Source organism: Phodopus roborovskii, unplaced genomic scaffold (genome assembly GCF_943737965.1).
Source record: "Phodopus roborovskii unplaced genomic scaffold, PHOROB, whole genome shotgun sequence".
Lineage (NCBI taxonomy): Eukaryota > Metazoa > Chordata > Mammalia > Rodentia > Cricetidae > Phodopus > Phodopus roborovskii.
Genome location: NW_026126517.1, coordinates 1,001,894 through 1,021,781, shown reverse-complemented (window position 1 = coordinate 1,021,781; position 19,888 = coordinate 1,001,894). Strand labels below are relative to the sequence as shown.

Genomic DNA, 19,888 nt, shown 5'->3' with positions numbered 1-19,888 from the left:
TAGACGCTCTAGGAAGCCCCAAAATCATGATAGCCGTAGCAGTCTGTGAAAAAGTCACCTACAAAAGGGGGAGACAGAGCAGAGAGAAGAAATTAGAATTCTTTTGAAAAAGGGCACAGAGCGCCACATTTGAAATTCAGGTTTTAGATTTCTCTGCTCATGTGACCCCCCAATGAAGGCTCCTTCTCAAGACAAAGAGCGGTGCACGGGCAGGAAGGCGCATTCTCAAAGACCAGTGCTTAAAGCAGAGAAATTTAAAAAGCCGACTTCAAAGGAATTTAGGCAGTACACAAGGGTGTGTTAGCATTAAAGTTTGTCAAGGGCAAACTTTGGGGACAGGGACTTGAGGGTCAGCTAACCTAATCACCGCAAAAAGGTACGGCTGGTGGCTCTGAACCTCAGAGATGCTGAGGCCAGCACCCTACCCTAACTCAGACCCAGACTATGCTGCCGCAGCTTCCCAAGTGCAGACAGAGAGAACGCACACTTACTGTAGCCTGCTGTGGCTGAATTACTGCCGTACCCATAGCTTCCATATCCGGCACCTACAAGGAAGCAGACAGATTCCAGGGTAGACAGGCACCCACTCTGTACCTTCCTTCCAAGGAAAGGTATACAGTCATCCCTGTGTAGGTGACACGAAGGAGGTAACCCTCACCAGCATTCATGTAGCCTCCTCCATGGTTGGCACCACCAAATCCTCGCCCTCGTCCTCGCCCACGGACGTTGCCTCCTCGACCCCGGCCTCGAAGGTTGGGAGGTGGGGGCACCTCGTTATGCATGGGGCCTCCCATACCAAAGCCAGGATTGTGTGGCTGAAAGAGATTCACAGGAATGGGATTCACTGTACCCTCAGATCAACCAAATTGCTACCCAAGGCTAGAAGGGTCAGTTGAAATCTTACCTTGGAAGCAAATTTGGGTCCACCTCGGACAGGTACAGGGGCTCTTTTCTTTTTGTTGGCTTCAAGGGCAAGGGGGGCATCAGGAAAAAGCTTTTCTAATGCAGCAAGAGCGGCATAAGCCTTTGCCACCTTTTTGTTTGAACCAGCACCTTGAAACTTCTGTCCATCTACTTCAACCTGTGGAAAACACACTGTGTGGGGACTGAGCTAATCCAGAACCTCCTCTAGCGGGAGTGAGGGTGGCCTAGCTCAAAGCCTTTCTGGAGAGGCCCAGGCCTTTCCCAGACCCTTCTTCCCCAGGAAGCTCAGGGTTGCCTCTAGCTAGCTGATTACTCACCTCCATAACAAACCGTTTGTCGTGGCTGCCCCCAGTCTCAGAGATGAGCTCATATTTGAGGCCACGTCTCTTCTCATTAAGCTCCATTACTGGGTTCTTGCCATGCTTAGTCAATATTGGCCCCTGCTGCTTGACGTCCTCAGGGAAAACACAAAGAAAACCCACTAAATTAGACTTGAGTACCCTACCACCCAGAAGCCAAGCCCTCTCACTTGAGCCCCTAACTGGACCTGGGCCATCCCATGTGTATGCCAGCTGTTATGTCTCAGTGATACAATTAACTCCACCACACAGTTCTGGGCCCCTGAGTACAGGTTCCAGGTTCCACAACTCCTACAGCTCCCTTTGTAGGTGACTAGCTATTAAGATCTGGCAGATGCATACAAACTTTTGACATTGCAAAACATAACTATATACCAAGCTCATACAGGGACTAGCAAGATGGCTCAATGGGTAAAGACACTTGCCACTAAGCCTGATGGTACCAGTCTCTGGAACCCATACAATAAAAACAGACTTCCAGAAGTCATACTGTGACCACTAAATACATGTGCTATGGTGCTCATGTCCTCAAGTGTATATGCACACACAATAACGAAAATAAAAAAGTGATAATAAAATGGAATTGCCATGGGGCTTATTATATTAAGGGGGGAGGGATCCAGGAACTAAAGAGATGGCGCCATGGTTAAAAGTACTGGGGGCGCCGGTCAGTGATGGTGCACACCTTTAATCCAGCACTCAGGAGGCAGAGGCAGGTGGATCTGAGAGTTCAAGACCAGGCTGGTCTACAAAAGCCTCAGAGAAAGCCTGTCTCGAAAACAAAACAAAACAAAAAAAGTACTGGTGGCTCTCTCAGAACATGGATTCAGCTCCTAGAATTCACATGGTGGCTAACAACCTTTTGCTTTTTTTGTGGGTTTTTTGTTTGTTATTTGGTTGGTTGGTTGGTTGGTTGGCTTGAGATTGTTTCTCTGTGTAACAGCTCTGGCTGTCCTGGGACTTGCTCTGTAGACCAGGCTAACCTGAGTGCTAGGATTAAAGCTTGTGCCACCATCAATCACACAGCCTTTACAACCTTTTTTAACTCATTCTGTGCACACATGTGTTGCAGAGATACACACAGACAAAAGACACACATATAAAACAGATAAAATGGGGGGGGGGGGGGGGAGAAACAATTTCAAACTTCAAAATCATGCACCCAACCAGTGACCCAAAAAAAAAGCAACATCATCATCAAAGAAAAAAAAAAAATGCAAAACAATCTCAGAATGTCTGAAGTGATTTCAGGATTTCATGCTGGGCCACAAGTTGAACATGCCTGGCTCTGCTCTGCATGTAAGGACTAATGAGTACATGCTCTGCCCTTGCACTATCATCCACCATGCATGCAGTACCATTCCCAGCACCCACCACAGGCTCACCTCAGTAGTGGCATCTGAAGGGAAGACAGAACTAGGGTTGGAGACAGCTTCTACCACAGGGGGTGGGGCCACTACTGCTGGCTTCCCGTCTGACTCCTCAGCTGAGTCCTCCCCCTTGCTGGAGTCTCTGCCTTCAGCGCCTGTTGGCAAGCCCATGTCCTGTAACACCTGTGGAGCAGACAGACCCAGGGATCAGATGACAGGCTTTCAAGGAAATCACCTACAAAGGTGTTTTACATACCCCACAGAGCTTTCTGAGGATAACCTGCAGCACAATCTTAGCTACCTGCAAAGGTTTTCACCCCCTTTTAGTTTCTCAGGTTGCCTCTGTAGGTGTGACATGTGATCATGTGTCAAAGGCTCAAAAATCTAAACACCTCTGTGTTTCTATACCCTTTCTGAAATGCACACTGTCAGCCTGCAAACTGAGGCCAATGTGGGAAGTGCATTTTTTGTTTTGAAAGAGTATCTACCTACACTTACCTTTACAGCTACATGTAGTTTGGCGGTCTTTTTAGATGGCCCTGAGGCCTCGAAGGTACTGCCATCTACCTCCACAGCCATGGTGAAGATGGGGGCATGAACAGGACCTGTCTGGGAGATCAGCTTGTACTGCAGCCCGGGCTTCAGCTGGTTTAGCCTCATCAGGGCATTCATAGCTTGGGGAGGCTCGGCTTTCTCCTCTAAGAAGACAACAAGGCAAAATGGAATGAAAACTCCTAGAGCCTAGAAAAGCCAAAGCCTGGCACATAATCTGGCCTGAGCCTCTCCTGCAGCCAGTGGAGGTACAACTAACTGACCATGGAACCCACTCACTGCACCTATCCCAGTTACTAGTTTTAGGGGAAGTGGTGTGATGAGAAGGTCCCTCTCACTCCGTACCTCAGTGTAGACTTGAGGTCACAGCAATTCTCTTACTTAGTCCCATGAATTCTGGGATTACAGATGGGAGCCACCAGACTCAGACATTAGGTTCTTACACTACTTAAATATAGGGCAGCCTAGTCTACACAGCCAGTTAAAAGACAACTAGAGCTACATAACAACAGAGAATGTCTCAAAAACAAAAAAAAAAAAAAAAAAAAAAAAAAAAAAAAAAACTGGGCTGGGAAGGAGGCCAAAGAACCTACTGTGAACACTGATAGTTCAGGGTTATGAGAACTCATATAAAGAACCTACTGTGAGAACTTGTATAAAACAAGGGGGAAGGCAAGGACAGACCCCAGGTCGTTCTTTAACATCACTGTGAATAACAAGGCATATGCACATCCATACCAACACAAGTTCTTTTTAAACATATAGGTTCTTAAAAAAAACAGAACAGCACACTCATTAGTTCCAGACACACAGTAACTAGGCCAGATGGAGGAAAGGGGGTACCAGCCAGGGCACATTCCTACCTTTCTTCTGGATCTTTTTCTTCTTTTTGCTGGGAGACTTCTCCTCCCCATCCTCTTCCATAGGGCGCTTCATGGGTGTGATGGCATAGGTGGTGCTGGGGGGGATTTGAACTGAAAGGAGACCAAGTACAAGCAGGTGAGACAGGCAAACAGCACTCTGGAGAGAGCCCTGTCCTCGATGCCCATATGTCCTTACCAGTGTAGTCCACTGGGTTCTCGTTCTTTGGTTTCTTGGGCATTTTGGAAGGCAGGGGGTCCATTCCTAGGACTTTATGGAGTTGACCAAAAGCAGCGAGCCGCAAAGCATGCTAGAGAAGGGGAAGAAGAGTCTGACTTGGTTGCCTCATGCCACCTGACCGTATATCTGCTCTCACTAATGCCTTCTGAAATAGGGTGGGAGCTGGGGGGCGGGGCAGGGCGATGCTAATATTCTCCCCTAGGTCAGTCAACAAGGAGTCCCCTGACAGCCAGGGCAGGGCCTGACAGTTCTGGCCCAGCCTTGCTGTGGGGGAGTGCCAGCCTGTGACCACCCCCCGTCAAGATGAGTACAGGAGACCCCAACCTGGGGGCTGGTTGCCACATGGAGACGGGTGGTAGACCTGCAGGGGAGGAGCCCCAGAGCAGTTCTCCAAGCAAAGCAACGGCCCACTTCCCTTGCTATGCCAACATGGCAGTCCAGCAGGGTGAGAGGCAAACAATAATCACACGTGGTACCAGAACAAAGACGACCAGATTGGGGCTCCCTGTATCAGACATGATGCCTTTGCCTTGGTACCCAACCTGAGCCTATGATCCAGGGGCTGCCCTTCAAATGCCCAGTAATGGAACTGGGAGCCAGTGAGTGCAGACTGGGTAAGGGCTCATGTTGGCAATGGTGACAACTATACCTGCGCACTCTGTGTGATATCTTCCCGTTGCTGTCTGTCTAGATGCCCAATAGCATCAGTGGCTTCTTTTTCACAAGGGTCATAAATGCCAGAACCATCTGAAGGCAGGAAACAAGGAAGATATGCAGAGGATTATCCCTTGTCATCTCATAAGAGTTGCTGGCTGAGGGAACCAGGTGTATTACCCCCCCGCACCCCATCCACACCCAGCTCTGGAAAACACACCGAGCTCGGTGACCCACTCGACATCCAGCCCTTGACAGAAATAAATCACGTGTCTCAGAGCAAGAAAGTCACATGGGAGTGGGTCACCACTGGCCCTGGGTCCGCCCTGATTCATGGCTTCGGACCCGGCACAGGGCTGGATATGATGGTGCAAGAGGGTAGTCACGTGCTTTGGCCCTAGCAGAGGGGACATGGAGCTGCTGTATCCCTAATCCAGTCAGTGGACCAGTGAGGCAGTGGCTGTTAGGACTTTATCCCTGTCCTTTTCCCTATCCCTTGAAAATCACAAGGCCCCAACCTGGCATTACGATGCCGGATGCAAGGCACTCCAGCACTCTTCGAAGGGCTTCGCCAGCACCCATTGGCCTATTGGCAGTGCCGATGGACTTCTCACATAGCAGCTCCAGAGGCTAAAAGGCAAGAGGGACAATGAGCTTTCAGCTACAGAAGCCCTACCCCAGGAAGCCCTATCACTGTGTTAGAGGGGTTAGGGATCCTGAGACTAAAGCCAGGCAATGAGGTCAAAGGCCAACATTAGCTATCTAGGCAGGGGGCTAACAGACTTTCCTAAAGGCAGGATGGACCTAGGACAACTCTGAGGACTTAAGTGGGCAATTAGGCTTAAACTGTAACCATTTCAAAAGGACGTTCTTAATAATGGGCTGTTAAGAAACAGGCAGCTTGGCTGGGCAGTGGTGGCACACACCTTTGTCCCAGCACTTGAGAGGCAGAGGCAGGCGGATCTCTTTGAGTTCGAACCTATAAGAGCTAGTTCCAGGACAGACCAAAGCCACAGAGAGACTCTGTCTTGAAAAGCAAGAGAGCTGGGGGGGGGGGGGGGGGGGGGCGGACCGGGACGACAACGACAGGTAGCGTAAAAAATAAATTGAATAAATAATAAAAAAAAATAATCAAAAGAAAGAAGAGGCCTCAGGCCCTGGATAGCAAGCTGTGCAAGAGCCTCTGCACACCTATCCTGTGTGACTAGTCACAGGCGTTCCCACCTCCTTTCTCAACTATGGCCGCACACACCCACAAAGAAGGCCTAGTCCTTGCTTCCACCCCAACCCAGGGTCTGATGGATCACACGAGCCACCCAAGCCAACAACCTCCAAGCTCTCTATATGAAGGCCATGCTCTGAAAGGGTCTGCCTAGATAAACACTAACCCCACCCCTAGTCATAAGGTGCCTTACCCATCCTCTGAGGGGACCCCAGGAGGGCACTCGGGTACACAAGTCCCTTAGGACACGGATGACAATGACGCAAGACTTCAGCCCATTGGCTCTGGCCTACAGAAAGAAAGCATAGGCTCTTCACACCCAGGGCATCACAGAGGACAGCAGGCAAACATGAACAACTTGAGTCTCATGGTGCTGCTTTGCCAAGGGTAAATGGTTGCAGGGGTGCAGAGCCACCAAGTGTGTGTGGCCAGTGCTGAGCTCCCTGCCTGGGTGGAAGCCTGTTACTCTTACTGCAAAGCAGCCCACTGCTCAGCATGAGCCTCCTCAGGGCTGGCAAGTCAAATTGATTTAGGCGCCTCCTTTAGCAGCTGCACGCCACAGGTGCTAACAAGATTGACACAGCTACAATGTTATGGACACTTTATGGTCAAAGTTAGCCATGTTGTAAAACTTAGGCATTCTCTACCAAAAGACAAAGAGAAGAACAAAATGCAAACCTGGAACCACTTGGCGTGTCGGAGGGACGCCAAGGCAGCAAGGCATTTCTGCCTGTCCAGAACGTCCGGGGGGTCGTTGACTGATAGCGTTTCTATTCATGGATGGAATAAGAAGACAAGGCACAGTTTGACCAAGGGGTTCTGTCAGGTGCAAAGGGGATGTGGCAGCTTCCTAAAGGGCAGCTGAGCCTCCCACAATCTCAATTTGTGTCCACCCTGGACAGGGAAGGAGAGGCTAAAGTGCCACCAGCTCTGCTCTGAGAGGAAGTTAAAAAACAAAAAACAAAAAACAAAAAACAAAAAACAACAACAAAAAACCTGGGAGGCCCTCTCCAAAATTTAAACCTCAGAAACAAAAACCAAAATCAAAAAAAGAAGTTACTCTAGAAGGCACAAAGTGGGGAAGGGAAAAGATAGGCTGACCCTATCTTCTAATAGGCCCGTTCCCTTGCTTTTTCCCCATAAATTAGCTAGGCTGGATTTACAACAATAAGAAAAACAAAACAAAAAACAAAAACAAAAAAAAGAGGCGGGGGGGAGTGGAAATGAACTCCCTCTCTGCTTCTCACAAACAGGTATCCACCTGTAGCACAGGGGACCACCTCCGCCCACCAGGCGGGACTGCCCTAGCCCCAGGCCTTGACAGAGAGAGTCCTGTTGGTCAAAGGTCCAGCGTCCCTGAGTGGATAAGCTAAGAGGGCTTTGATCATTGGTATCAGATACGTGTGCCAAAGGGAAATTAACAAGTCAGCCTGCACCACAGTACAACTAGGCTGTTGTTTGACTCTGCCAGCTATCAGGGATTTGGATAAGGCCTGACAGCAGGCCCAGGAGGGCTGCAGGGAGACCATGAATTGTGGAATGAAGTATTAGCTTAGCATCTGAAGTGCCAAAACTGGGCTGGAAGACAGCACAATGGTTTAAAACCTTATCCAAAACTCTGCTGCAGCTCCTGGCCTCTCTAAAGCTCATAGAGTGCCACAGGCAGAGGCCAAATGAAAATAGCAGGCTGTGCCGCAGGGCCAGCAGCCGATCACTACTCCTACGTGCCATTCATACCATTCATATAGAAGCCATCTGGTTGCTACTAACCACTGCAACACTGGAAGATTCCTGGGGACACACTTTTTTTTTTTTAAATAGAGGGAAACAAGTTTAACAAGGAGCTTCAAGACCATTCAAGGAGTATGAGAAACAAAATGGTACTCTCCCTATGCAAAGTGCTACTCACTTTTAGTGCCACATTTGGGTCAAACTCCCAAGAACACAAGCCTTGGGAGACATGAATTTAGAGTAAAGTCAGTCAGAGTACACTGACATCCTCTAATCAAAGCACTCTAAAACTGAATAGCACATTTGAGCAAGAGGGAACACCAAGTCTGTAATGTTCTGCTGGCCTCCCTACCTCCAGATAATACTTTCTCCATTTCTTCTCTGACAACAGGGGAGGTCAGGTGGATGGTCAAGGACAAGGGGGGCTCTTTTGTGTTTTTTATCACAATCGCAGCATCATCCACAGACTGGAGTATTTCGTACTTGTCTTCTGTTACAGTCTGGAGGAGGAAAAGAAGGTAGCTTTCAAAACACTTTCTCTCTGTAAGGCAATCAACTAAGACTCCACTGGGTCAGAGAAGCTATTTCTACCAGGAACGTTAAATGTAAAGAGTCAGGTGTGGTGGCTCATCCCTATAATCCCAGCAGTTAAAGAGCCTAAGCCAAGATAATGAGCTCAAAGCTAACACAAACCACAGAACAAGACTATCTCAAGGGCAGGGGTGAAAAGAGCCAGTACAATGGTAGCCATTCCAGTGAGTTGGAGAACTGAAGGTGGATCGTGATTAGAGCAAGCCTGGGCAGAATAAAGACACTAACAACAATCAATGTTAATTTAAAAAACAAACCAAAAAAAAAAAAAAAAGAAAGAAAGAAAAGTCCCAAATGCAATTCAAGCCTGGGCATCAGGGTACATGCCTGAAATCCCAGTACCCTGAAGATAGAAGCAAGAGTACACTGCTGTTTGAGACCAACCTGATCTTCAAAGCAAGCTCAAAGCAAGCCACAGATACACAATAAAATCTGGTGTAAAAATAAATACATGCAAAAGCTGGTCAGCCAGGGAGGCAAATGACTATATCCCTAACACTCAGGATGCTGAGGCAGGAGACTGCCAGTCTGAGATACAAGGGAGATCGAATCTATCTGGAAAAAAACCAATCTTCTTTCTCATTAAAAACGGAAAAAGGATTTACTTTATTTAATTATTTATTATGTTTATACTGTTCTGCCTGCATATACCACTCCAGGTCAGAAGATGACACCAGATCTCATTATAGATGGTTATAAGCCATCAGGTGGTTGCTGGTAATTGAACTCTGCACCTCTGGAAGAGCTGACATCACTCTTAACCACTGAGCCATCTCTCCAGACCCTTCTTTCCCATTTTTTGAGACAGGCTCTTCTTGCCCAGTGGCTCTCCTGCCTTAGCCTCAGTGATGGCTCAAGCCTGGGGCTTCTGATTTCTAACATGGATCTAAAATGAATACACTTCAAGGCTGTAGAACAAAGCTCATGTCATTCAGACACTGTGTGGGAAGCCCAGTGCCCATGGAACAAGTTCCATGCTGGGAGAAGCAGGCAGCAGACAACATAGAAGAGAAGCACATGCACTATTCCAGTCTATAGCCAATGATAGACACAGGAGCACTTGCAACCTGCAGAACAGGTCTACAGGATACTCAACAGTCCAGCCTCAACCTCTTTATAAGCTAGTTTATTTACTGGGAAAAAAATCCAGTTTCTTAAACTATTTTTATTAAAAGAAGTAAAGTGGGGCCTTTAACCCTGGCACTTGGGAGGCAGGGGTAGGTGGATCTCTATGATGAGTTCAAGGCCAGCCTGGTCTGCAGAACTTTCCAGGGCAGCCAGGGCTACACAGAGCCCTCAAAAAAGGAAAGTGTATACATTGTAAGAGGACATGTGCCCTGGAAATTGACATGCAGATTTCTTGACCACAGCATGGCTCAGTAATTCTTGCTGAGAGGTGGCTGTCCTATATCATACAGGGTGTTCAAAATATCCCTGGCAACCACTCACTATGGGAAGAAGCACATCACTTTCTATCTCCAGATGGCCAAAAGTCCCCAGGGAAGGTGGAGATGTTGGCTGTAAAGAACCACCGACACAATAAGCACAGCCTTGTATACACACTAGGGATGGACTGGGCAGGCTCAAAAACACGGCTATATGTATGCACAAGTTGTGAGGCATCCACCATATCCATTACTACCCTAGAGAACAGAACACAAAGCTCTTTCTTTCGAAGTATTTACCAATGTGCTCCACAGATCAATCTTTAAAGGGGATAATAGAAATCATGAAATCAATCACAGCTACAAGAAACCACGAGGATATGACCCTCAGTAGTTCCTCTCAAGTTTCTAACATTCTGCACTTCACATCTCAATTCACATCACTCTCTTAAGCATGTACCCAAAAGCCTTATATTATTTAATGTTTATTGTCATACAAAGTTATTTTTCTTTGCAAAGTAACAATACTTAAAACCAACTTTGAATTTCTTATGCTTACTTTTAAATTAAATTTAGGAAAACTTTTCTGGAGACACAGAATACTACAGTAAAGTAGCTCTGCTGTCTCTGGCTGACCTCTCTAGGTTTCCCAGCTCCTAAATGTCCTATCACCCTTATCACTCAGAGATGTATGAGATTGGCCACCACAAGTGGCCAACGAGATCCACTCCTATAATCCTAGCATTCTAGAGGCAGGAAGATAAAGATGCCAAGGCCAGCCTGGGCTATATGAGACTCCTAAGTTAGAGAAGGGAGGGTGGGTCAAAATGGACAGACTCTCAAAGTGGGTGGGAAGAGGGGAGAAGATATATATATATATATATATATATATATCTGACCTGGGGTCTGGCTCAGTAAATGCCACTACTTATGCACATTTTAGTAACAGAAGAAATGATCGAGGTATTTTTTTGTTTTTTTGAGTCAGGGTCTTAACTCTGTAGCCCAGGCTGGCTATAAATAGCATAATCTTCCTGACTCAGCCTCCTAAACGCTGGGATTACAGGTATAAGCTACCATGAGCATACTGTTTTCCTCTTTCTTTCTCTGAACTCTACTACTGAGCTCCAGCTGCAGCCAGGTGAGTGGACTTTCAAGTATATCCAGGTCTGGCCCATTAAGAGTTAATACCCTTCCTTCCTACACATGATATTTCTAGCCCAATAGTCCAGGCTTCACACATGAGGGCACAAGGCTTTTGCTAACTAGCAGACTGGGCACCACTGTAAACAGCAGGCTATTTCCCACTGACCCTCAATGGCTACCTGCCATGAGTGACCTGCTTGTTTTCAAGATGAGCACAGGTGCTCACTGGCACATGGCACAGATGGGCCCTCTCTTCCTCTGACCATCTTCTCCACAAGCACTAGGACCCCCTCTGGGGTGGTGGTGGTGGTGACTCACAGTGAGCTGGATGGCCAGGTTGTCAGCCACCTTGTCCAGAAGGGTGGTTGTGGGCTTCTCCTTACAGAGTAGAACCAGCTCCAGATCCAAGTCCCCCTTGAGCAGAAGACCCTTGGCTACCAGGCCGACCCGCATCACGCCCCTCAGGGTCCTAGTCATGTGTTCCGCCTTCTGTTCCCTGAGAGACAGACAAAAGTCGGGCTCAATGGGAAGCCAACCTAGCCACAAACCAGAGAGACTGGCGCTTCTTAAAAGAGATTCTAACTTAGCTGTGCCACATGGTGTCACAGGCCTGTAATCCCAGCACTCAGGAGGCACAAGGACCTCTGTGATTTTGATGCTACTTTGGGCTACAAAATAAGTTGAAGGTCAGCATGGGCTATCTTGTGAGATCCTGCCACAAAACAAACAAACAAACAAAATAAAACAAAACCAAAACCAAAAAAAAAACACTAGAAGAACTAGGCAAGGGACAGGCAGGAGGCATTAAGAATTCAAGGGCAGGCTTTGATAGATAGTGAGGTAGGAAGTCTGGGCTGCCTGAAAAGGCCTGAGCCTTTCTACACACACACACACACACACACACACACACACATATGCATGCACACACATATGGGGGGGGGTGGCCAGAGAGAGAGAGAGAGAGAACCTGAGACTCACCCAGCCCCTTCTTTGCTCTCATCATCTGGGGGCGTGTCCATATTTTCTGCCTCAGCAAGCTCGCTGCTGCCCTTCTCCTGCTCATCAATCCAGTCAGAAACAGCCTTGAGGGCCCGCTCAGTGTGAGATACCATATTCTGCACAGCCTCCAGCTCCTCTTGCGTTGGGTACACGGAAGAATGTTTTGCCATCACATGGCGATCATCATTCACAAAAATTCTCATGGGACGCTGGAAATGCGAAAACTACACTAAAAATGATGCAAGGACAGCCAGCAGCCCACCCCTCACCACTTAGTACCATTCCATCTTTCACAGAAGATAGACTACGGGAATGTGGCCCAGGACCTTAGAGGAGACTCTCTCCATGAAGCAGCAGAAATGGGGCACTTAACATATCGCTCGCTATACTACAGTAGTCCCCCCTTATCCGCGGGGTACACATTCCAAGACCCCAATGGATGCCTTAAACCGCGGATAGCACCAAAATCAAAAAATGGTCTGGGTTTACTTCTACGCACATAGGTATGGTAGTTTAATTGGTCAGTCAGGCACAGGAAGGGCTTAGACAGGACGCAATGTGAATATGGTCTCTCTCCAAGTAGCTGATCATCCTACTCACCCTTCTTCTTCTTGTGATGAAGTGATGATGATACAATGCCTACGTGATGAGATGAAGTGAGGTGAATGACGCAGGCATCAGGACGACGCACAATTTAAAACTTAGCAATTTTTTCTTTCTGGAAATTTCCACTTAATATTTTCAGACCGCGGTGGACCGCAGGTAACTGAATCCGCGGGAAGCAAGAGCACGGCTAAGGGGAGACTACTGTATTCACATCTGACACGTAATTATTTAAGAGAATTCAAAATGTCTAAGACAAAAAGCTAACACAGCATCAAATGCTTTGGGGACATGCTATGGGCCATCTTTGTATATAAGTAGAGAAATAATGTCTATGAGCAAAGAAAAAAACTGTCTTACCATTTTTCCTTTTTTCTTGTAGTGTCTGGAAATCAGTCTTGGCTTATCTTTTCAAATTGTGACAGCTTTCCTTGGTGTTACCAATACTTCAACTATCTATAAGACCAGAAAACCTTTTTAGTTGTAAATACCCCAGAGACAGATTATCTCAGAAGCCATATACTAGGTAGTAAAGGTGAAGTACTGGCTCACAAGGATCCTGCTCACAGCAGGACACATCTGTCTTCCCAGGTAGCCAAGCCAAGGCACCAAACAACTCACTCCAATTTCCCTTCATACAAAAACAGCAGGCTTCCAGAAGATCTATCTGAATCGAGCCACACACTGAAGAGCTTTGTTTCTGTTTCATTTCATCCTATATAGCATGTACCTGGAGGAAGGGGGAATAGTAGAGGGAGGTGACAGGGTTTTATGCAACCCAGGCACCTCCCAAGTGCTAAGACTACAGGTGTACACCATCAAGCCTAGCGTGGCCTCTTTTGCAATTCTAGAACAGGAACTCATATGGGCATATGCTCTACCACTGACTATAACCCTCAGTCCTAAGTGCAAGTATGTGGTACATGCACACAAATCTTTGTAGGCACACATGAAGGACAGAGAAGGCTTTAAGTGTTCTGCTCTATAACTCCCCACTTTATCCCCTTGCAACAGAGCCTCTCACCAAACCTAAAGCTATGTTAGCACCCAGAAAGCCCCTAGTGATCCTCCTATCTCTGCCCCACCCACAGCACTAGGGTTACATTTTTCATGAGGCTATGTCCAGCTTTTTATAGGACACTAGGAAGTCTAACTCAGGTCTTCATGCTTGTGCAGCAAGCATTCCTACCCATCAGACCATCTCCCCAATCCCATGGTTAGTTTTTTCAAGGTAAAATTACCTGTAGCTCAAGGTGGCCTTAAATTTTGCTACACAAGAGATGACCTTCAATTCCTGATTCTCCACTAGCCCTACCTTCAAGTGATAGATTATAGGCACTTTAAATGCCTATAAAGTCTGTAGTTCTGAATTCAACCACAGAGACTCATATGACCTAAGCACATGCTCATTTCACTAGCTATACTCCAACAACAAGCACATGCTGTGCTTTATAAATGAACTAGATCGAGAGGTAAAGCAGGGGTTGTTCAGAAGTTGAGCATGTGCTTACACACTGCAAGCATTGGGTGTTATCCCCAGCACTAAAAATGAAAGTTCAAAACAAAGAAAGCTGGGCATAGTGGCACACATAAGTGATCCAGGCAGGGTATCTGGAGTTCAAGGCCAGAATGAGTTACACAACATACTGGCAAAAAAAAAAAAAAAAAAAAAAAAAACAAAGAGGAGGAGGGCTGGAAAGATGGACTGATGGGTTGCCACCAAACCCGAGGACCAGAGTTTAAATCCTAGGACCCACACAGTGGAAGGACAGATCCAAGTTGTACCCTGACCACAAGTGTGCCATAGCACATTCCTCCCCTGTACAAATAAAAGATTTTAAGGACTGGAGATATGACTCAGCACTGTGTTCTTCCAGAGGTCCTGAGTTCAACTGCCAGCAACCACATGGTGGCTCACAACCATCTATAATGAGATCTGATGACCTCTTCTGGTCTGCAGGGATACATAACATAGAGGAAGAAACTGTATACATAATAAATCAATCTAAGAAAAATTATTTTTGAAAAACCAGCCAGGTGATGGTAGCACACACCTTTAATCCCAGCACACAGGAGGCAAAGGCAGGTGGATCTCTGTGAGTTTGAGGCCAACCTGATCTACAGAGTGAATTCCAGGACAGTCAGGATTACTACACAAAGAAACCCTGTCTCCAAACAAAAACTGTTTGTTAGAAACAAACTTGTTAGTACTCCCGGTAGCCCCTGTATTCAGAGTAAGGGGTGAAAAGTTGAGGCCAGCCTACACTACACAGCAAGACTCTATCTCAATAAATAGACAGGGCAGGGGATGGACTAGTGGGTAAAGGCACTTGCTAAGCAAGCATGAGCAGAGGTTGAATTCCCAACACTCATGCAACAAAATCTAAAACCCCAGCATTATGTGGGTCAGAGCAGGAGGATGCCTGAAGCTTTCTGCTGACAGCCTAACACCAGATTCAGTGAGTGAGCCTGTGTTAAAAGACTAAGATCTCCAGAGAGACAGAGCAGGACACACACCATTCTCCTCTGGCCTCCTACACACACACACACACACACACACACACACACACACAGAGAGAGAGAGAGAGAGAGAGAGAGAGAGAGAGAGAAATCAAACACAAACATGCACAAGCACACACATCCATATACAAATAGACCAAACTATCAACTCTAGGTGTTTGGAGAAGAAAAAAAAGAAGGTAGGAACTCTGATCCATAAAGACACGACAGTACAGACAAAATGTCCTAAAGAGCTCTGTCACATGGAAAAGCAAGGAGAGTGCTCAGCCTTGTTTGCAGTGGACCCAGATTATTAGATTATTACAGACTCATAACCAGTCCAAGTGCTAACTAAAGATAAGTGATTACATCTATTCACTCGCTCCAAGATCTCAGAAACGTAGCAGAAGCAAGGGCAGAGGCTATTAAGAGCTAAAGATGTGGTAGATGCTGTGAAAGCATGTCTTCTGGATGGCATGGCCACTGCACTCATGAACTCACAGTAGCTATAGCTAATGCACAAGATCTATACTATGTAGAGTGTGCCATCATTTTAGTATGGATGAAAAAGGAGCTTATAAAGCCCCACCCACCCTTGCTGAGAAGCTCTTGGTAGTTAATAGTTACTGAGGGAGACAGTCATTCTCTTCAGTGCTGCAGCCATTGTTAAGTGCTCCAATATGGAACAACCCCCACCACAACCACCTATATACGCTTATACAAGCAACTCTAATTAAAGATATTGGGTTACAAAACAACAAACAACCTGGTGCAAGAGGGGACTTGCTGAAAGGAATTCAGCAGGAATATGAAAGGTGATGGGGGATGAGATGAGATAATCAAAATCTATTATACACATGTACAGAATTTTGGAAAAAATATTTCTAAAAGGAGGAGTCAGCAGGAGGGCTCAGGGGGGTAAGAGTACTGACAATCCATTCCTCTGAACCTCCTCAGGCATGTCATAGCAAGTGCCAGCCCCCAAACCAAAAAAAATTAAAGTAACTAAAAGACAAAGTAACATTTGAAAAAACTAAAAGGTAAAAACAAGTGCAGGTAGATACAACCATGGACTGCACTTTGGAAAAGCTAAGATACCCAAATGTGAAACACAAGTCTGCAGGGAAGACTTGAACACCAACTCTCTAAGCAACATGCAAACTACCACCTACTCACTCCCATGTCCGATTAACAGCCCATCCAGCCTGCAATTGTACACCAGTCACCGCTGAGCCCCTCCACAGCACTCTGCTCCCTCACACCCTCCAGCCAAACTGTTACAACAACTCTCAAAAGGGATAAGCTGCAAGGACAAACTGCTAAGACTGGCAAAAAGACATTCCCAAAGGACTTCAGAAGTGCCTACCAAACACTGTCAAGTGAGAAAGGTAAAAGAACACCACAGTGGTAGCTGACAGAGTGCTACAGAGGTGGCCAACAGGAAGAGGGGAGAAAGGCTTCCTAGCAGAGCAGTGGGAGGAGAGGGAGAATGCAGGGGTGTGGGTGCTAAGAGGTAGATCAAGCCTAGGCTATAAGTGCTCCTAAGCAGGTGTATACAGATGGCAGAGGCCCTCTGAGTTGGAAGTTGCCTGTCTGGCTTCCTATGGGGCTTCCCTCTTAACCTGAAGCACAGAGGGGCCTCTGCATAATACCCCCCAAAACTAAGCAGATCGGCCTACTAAGCCATGAAGCCCAAGTCCCTCTGACCCCCTAAATTGACAGCAGCTCCTACTCCCAACAGATGTCACCAGCTGATCCAGGCTCTTTCCATGTCAACAAAGATATTGGAACTCAACTAGAAGTCAACTATACATAGCTGTGTTGGAAAAGGGTGCCTATGTACACCTATAATTTCAGCACTTGGGAAGTAGAGGCAGGACTGGGATCAGGGTCCTATTCAAGAAAGGCCTCTGAAAAACCAATACTTGAGAGCTGGACAGACAGCTCTGTGATTAAGAGCACTCACTGACTGCTCTTGTAGAGTTCAACCCCCAGCATCCATAATGAGCAAGTTAGCCAGGTAGACTGGCACACACCTTTAATCTCAGCACTCAGGAGGCAGAGGCAGGGGGATCTCTGAGTTTGAAGCCAGTCTGATCTACATAGCAGACAGTCAGGGCTATGTCTCAAAAACAAAACAAAAGACTCAAGTTCAGCTCTCAATATCCACATGAGGCAGCTCACACTCTACTTCCTCTTCTCCCTCCAATTTCAGGTGTTTTGACATCCCTCTTATGAACTCCACAGTATCTGCACACAGATACACATACTAAAACATAGATACACAAATAAATATAGTGCATGCCTTTAATCCCAGCACTCAGGAGGCAGGGGCAGGTGAATCTCTGAGTTCAAGGTCAGCCTGGTTTATATAGAGAGTTCCAAGACAGGCTCCAAAAGCTACAAAAAAAAAAAAAAAAAAAAAAGGATCTTGATGCCTTGAGCATACATGGCTAAAATCAGCACATGCCTGTTGTTTCCCAGAAATATTCCAGGGAGAACACACAAAAAGATAAGTAAAACTCCAAGGCGATAGCTCAGCAGGGCTACAGCTGGGAGATGGCTGTCCTGGGGCTTATCTGTGCTCCTTTGACAAAGTCATAAGAGATCTTCTGTTCTGACCTGCTGTACTGGGAGTGACACCCAGGGCAGTGGGCATGCTGAGTAAGTGCCCTACCACTGGTCATGCCCACAGCCCCTTTTCACCTTTTGTTTTGAGAAAATACTGGCAAGAGGCCCCTAATGGATCTTCAACTCACCCCCTTCTGCCCTAGCCTCTCCAAATCCTGGGGTTACAGATGTAAGAAAGTAAACAGCACTAGCTATTGTTTTAATTACTTAATTATTTTATGTGTCTTTGATGGAACTGGAAGGAGGAGGGCACATATGCATGCCACAGTGTGCCTGTGGTGGTCAGGGTTACAAGAGTTGGTTTTCTCCTCCCACCATACAGGTCCTGAGGATAAGGGTCATCAGACTTGGCAAAAAGTGCTTTACACACTGGGCCTATTTCACCAGGCCCATTAATTTACTTTTACTCCATAATAAACTTAGGTATTTTTGATAAAGCACAGTCAGTGGCAAGTAACTAAAAACAAATCCAAAGACCTGAAAAGCAAACACAGCCTGAATTCTTCCAGCCAGGCACAGAAAATACCCATCAGCTGTAGCTGGCTGTCACCCCAAGTCCTATGTACAGTACTCATCAAGCCAAATCTTCATGAAATTTCATGAATGCATGATCATGAAAATTCTAGGTGGAAGTATATTTATGTAGGCTGGAGAAGTAGCTTAGCAGTTTGGAGTTTTTCTTCCAGAGAACCCCCATTCAACTCCCAGTATTTTCATAGTGGCTCACAAACTTCTATGACTCCAGTTCTGGGGAAATCTACTCTTTTGGCTTCCTCAGGCAGCAAGCAGCAGGCACAAATGTGGTACACAGACATTCCTGGAGGCAAAACACATGTACACATGTTTACGTGTGTGTATGTGAACATCAGTGTGCAGGCACAGCACACAGAGTCAGGGAGAGGACATCTTCAAGTGCAATCCTCAAATGCCATCCACCTCTTTTTTAAGCCTGTCTCTCACTAATAAATAATAATAGTAAATAGGGCTATCTACCCAGCAAGGCCCAGCAATCCCCTCCTGTCCCTCGGTTCCCATAGCTGGTACTATAAGCAAGTGACACTATACCTGGCTTTTTAAATTTTATTAGATTTATTAATTTTATATGTATGAGAGTGTTTTGAACACACAAGTGTATGTGCACCATGTAAGTGTCTGGTGACCAACCTGGCTTTCAAAAAAAACTTGTTCTGAGACCAAACTCAGGTTTCTCCTTCTAGGAACTTTACCAATAAAGCCATCTCTTCAGGCCTCAAAGCAATATGTATTTAAACAAGTATGTATCACTCATCTCTTTTATGTCAGGATTAGATCACATAGTATGTCTGTGACAGATAAGGCAAACTAGTTCCTTGTTCCTAGGGCCTTGACTACCTAGTGAATGGTGAAGGAGAAAAACCTTCCTTTCCTCTTCATGAAGTATGGTACCAGGAGCCAATTGTTCAGTCCCCACACTGAAGTCTTCGGGACTCTGTTAGTCTCCACTGTAAGAGCAGTCCCTTTACCCAAGGCTACAGAGGCGGATTTACTTCATTAAGGGTTTGTGGAGCAGGGTGTGCTGACTCATGCCTGTAACCCCAGCACTTAAAGGAGTTCAAGTCCAGCCAGATTTATGGAGAGATGCCCCATGTCAAAAAAGCCAAACAGGCACTGGGAATGTGGATCAATTGGTACACGCTACATGTATGAAGCACTGAGTTCCAGAACAACACATGAAATTGATGTGGTGGCACACACTTTAATTCTAGCACTTGGAAGGAAACAGAAAGTCATCTTCTGCTATATTAACTGTTTGAGGCCAACCTGGGTTACATAAGACTTTGATCCAAAACCAACAACAAACAAAACCTGAATGTTAGGACAAGTTCAGAACAGGATTAAGAATGGTTCAAGGGCCACCTGGCACAGGGACACCAAGAGGATTTTCTGGGGCTAGAATGAATGCAAAATTCAAATCACCACATGGCATATTCAAGGTCTGTGTGTTACTTCAAAAAGACACAGAACTGGGCAGAAGGGACGGTGTAGCAGTTAAGAGCCCTTGTTGCTCTTGCAGAGGGACATGAGTTCCCTCACCAAGACCCACATCGGGTGGTTCAGAGCTACCAAGAATCCAGCTCCTGG

At 46.4% G+C, this 19,888-nt stretch overlaps 1 protein-coding gene across 1 annotated transcript in view; it reads right to left on the bottom strand.

Moving 5' to 3' along the window:
- The window catches only part of Ilf3 (interleukin enhancer binding factor 3), a 41,127-nt gene that overhangs the window by 4,829 nt on the left and 16,410 nt on the right, over positions 1-19,888 (bottom strand). Inside the window, exons 2-17 of the mRNA XM_051196836.1 lie at positions 12,635-12,673; positions 12,014-12,258; positions 11,354-11,531; positions 8,266-8,413; positions 6,861-6,952; positions 6,376-6,471; positions 5,479-5,590; positions 4,956-5,053; positions 4,265-4,376; positions 4,069-4,179; positions 3,152-3,351; positions 2,669-2,836; positions 1,242-1,379; positions 905-1,081; positions 659-815; positions 492-545 (exon numbers count right to left, since the gene is read on the bottom strand). Coding sequence (XP_051052793.1) covers positions 492-545; positions 659-815; positions 905-1,081; positions 1,242-1,379; positions 2,669-2,836; positions 3,152-3,351; positions 4,069-4,179; positions 4,265-4,376; positions 4,956-5,053; positions 5,479-5,590; positions 6,376-6,471; positions 6,861-6,952; positions 8,266-8,413; positions 11,354-11,531; positions 12,014-12,258; positions 12,635-12,673 — 2,125 coding nt within the window. The remainder of the gene's footprint in view (positions 1-491; positions 546-658; positions 816-904; positions 1,082-1,241; positions 1,380-2,668; positions 2,837-3,151; positions 3,352-4,068; positions 4,180-4,264; positions 4,377-4,955; positions 5,054-5,478; positions 5,591-6,375; positions 6,472-6,860; positions 6,953-8,265; positions 8,414-11,353; positions 11,532-12,013; positions 12,259-12,634; positions 12,674-19,888) is intronic.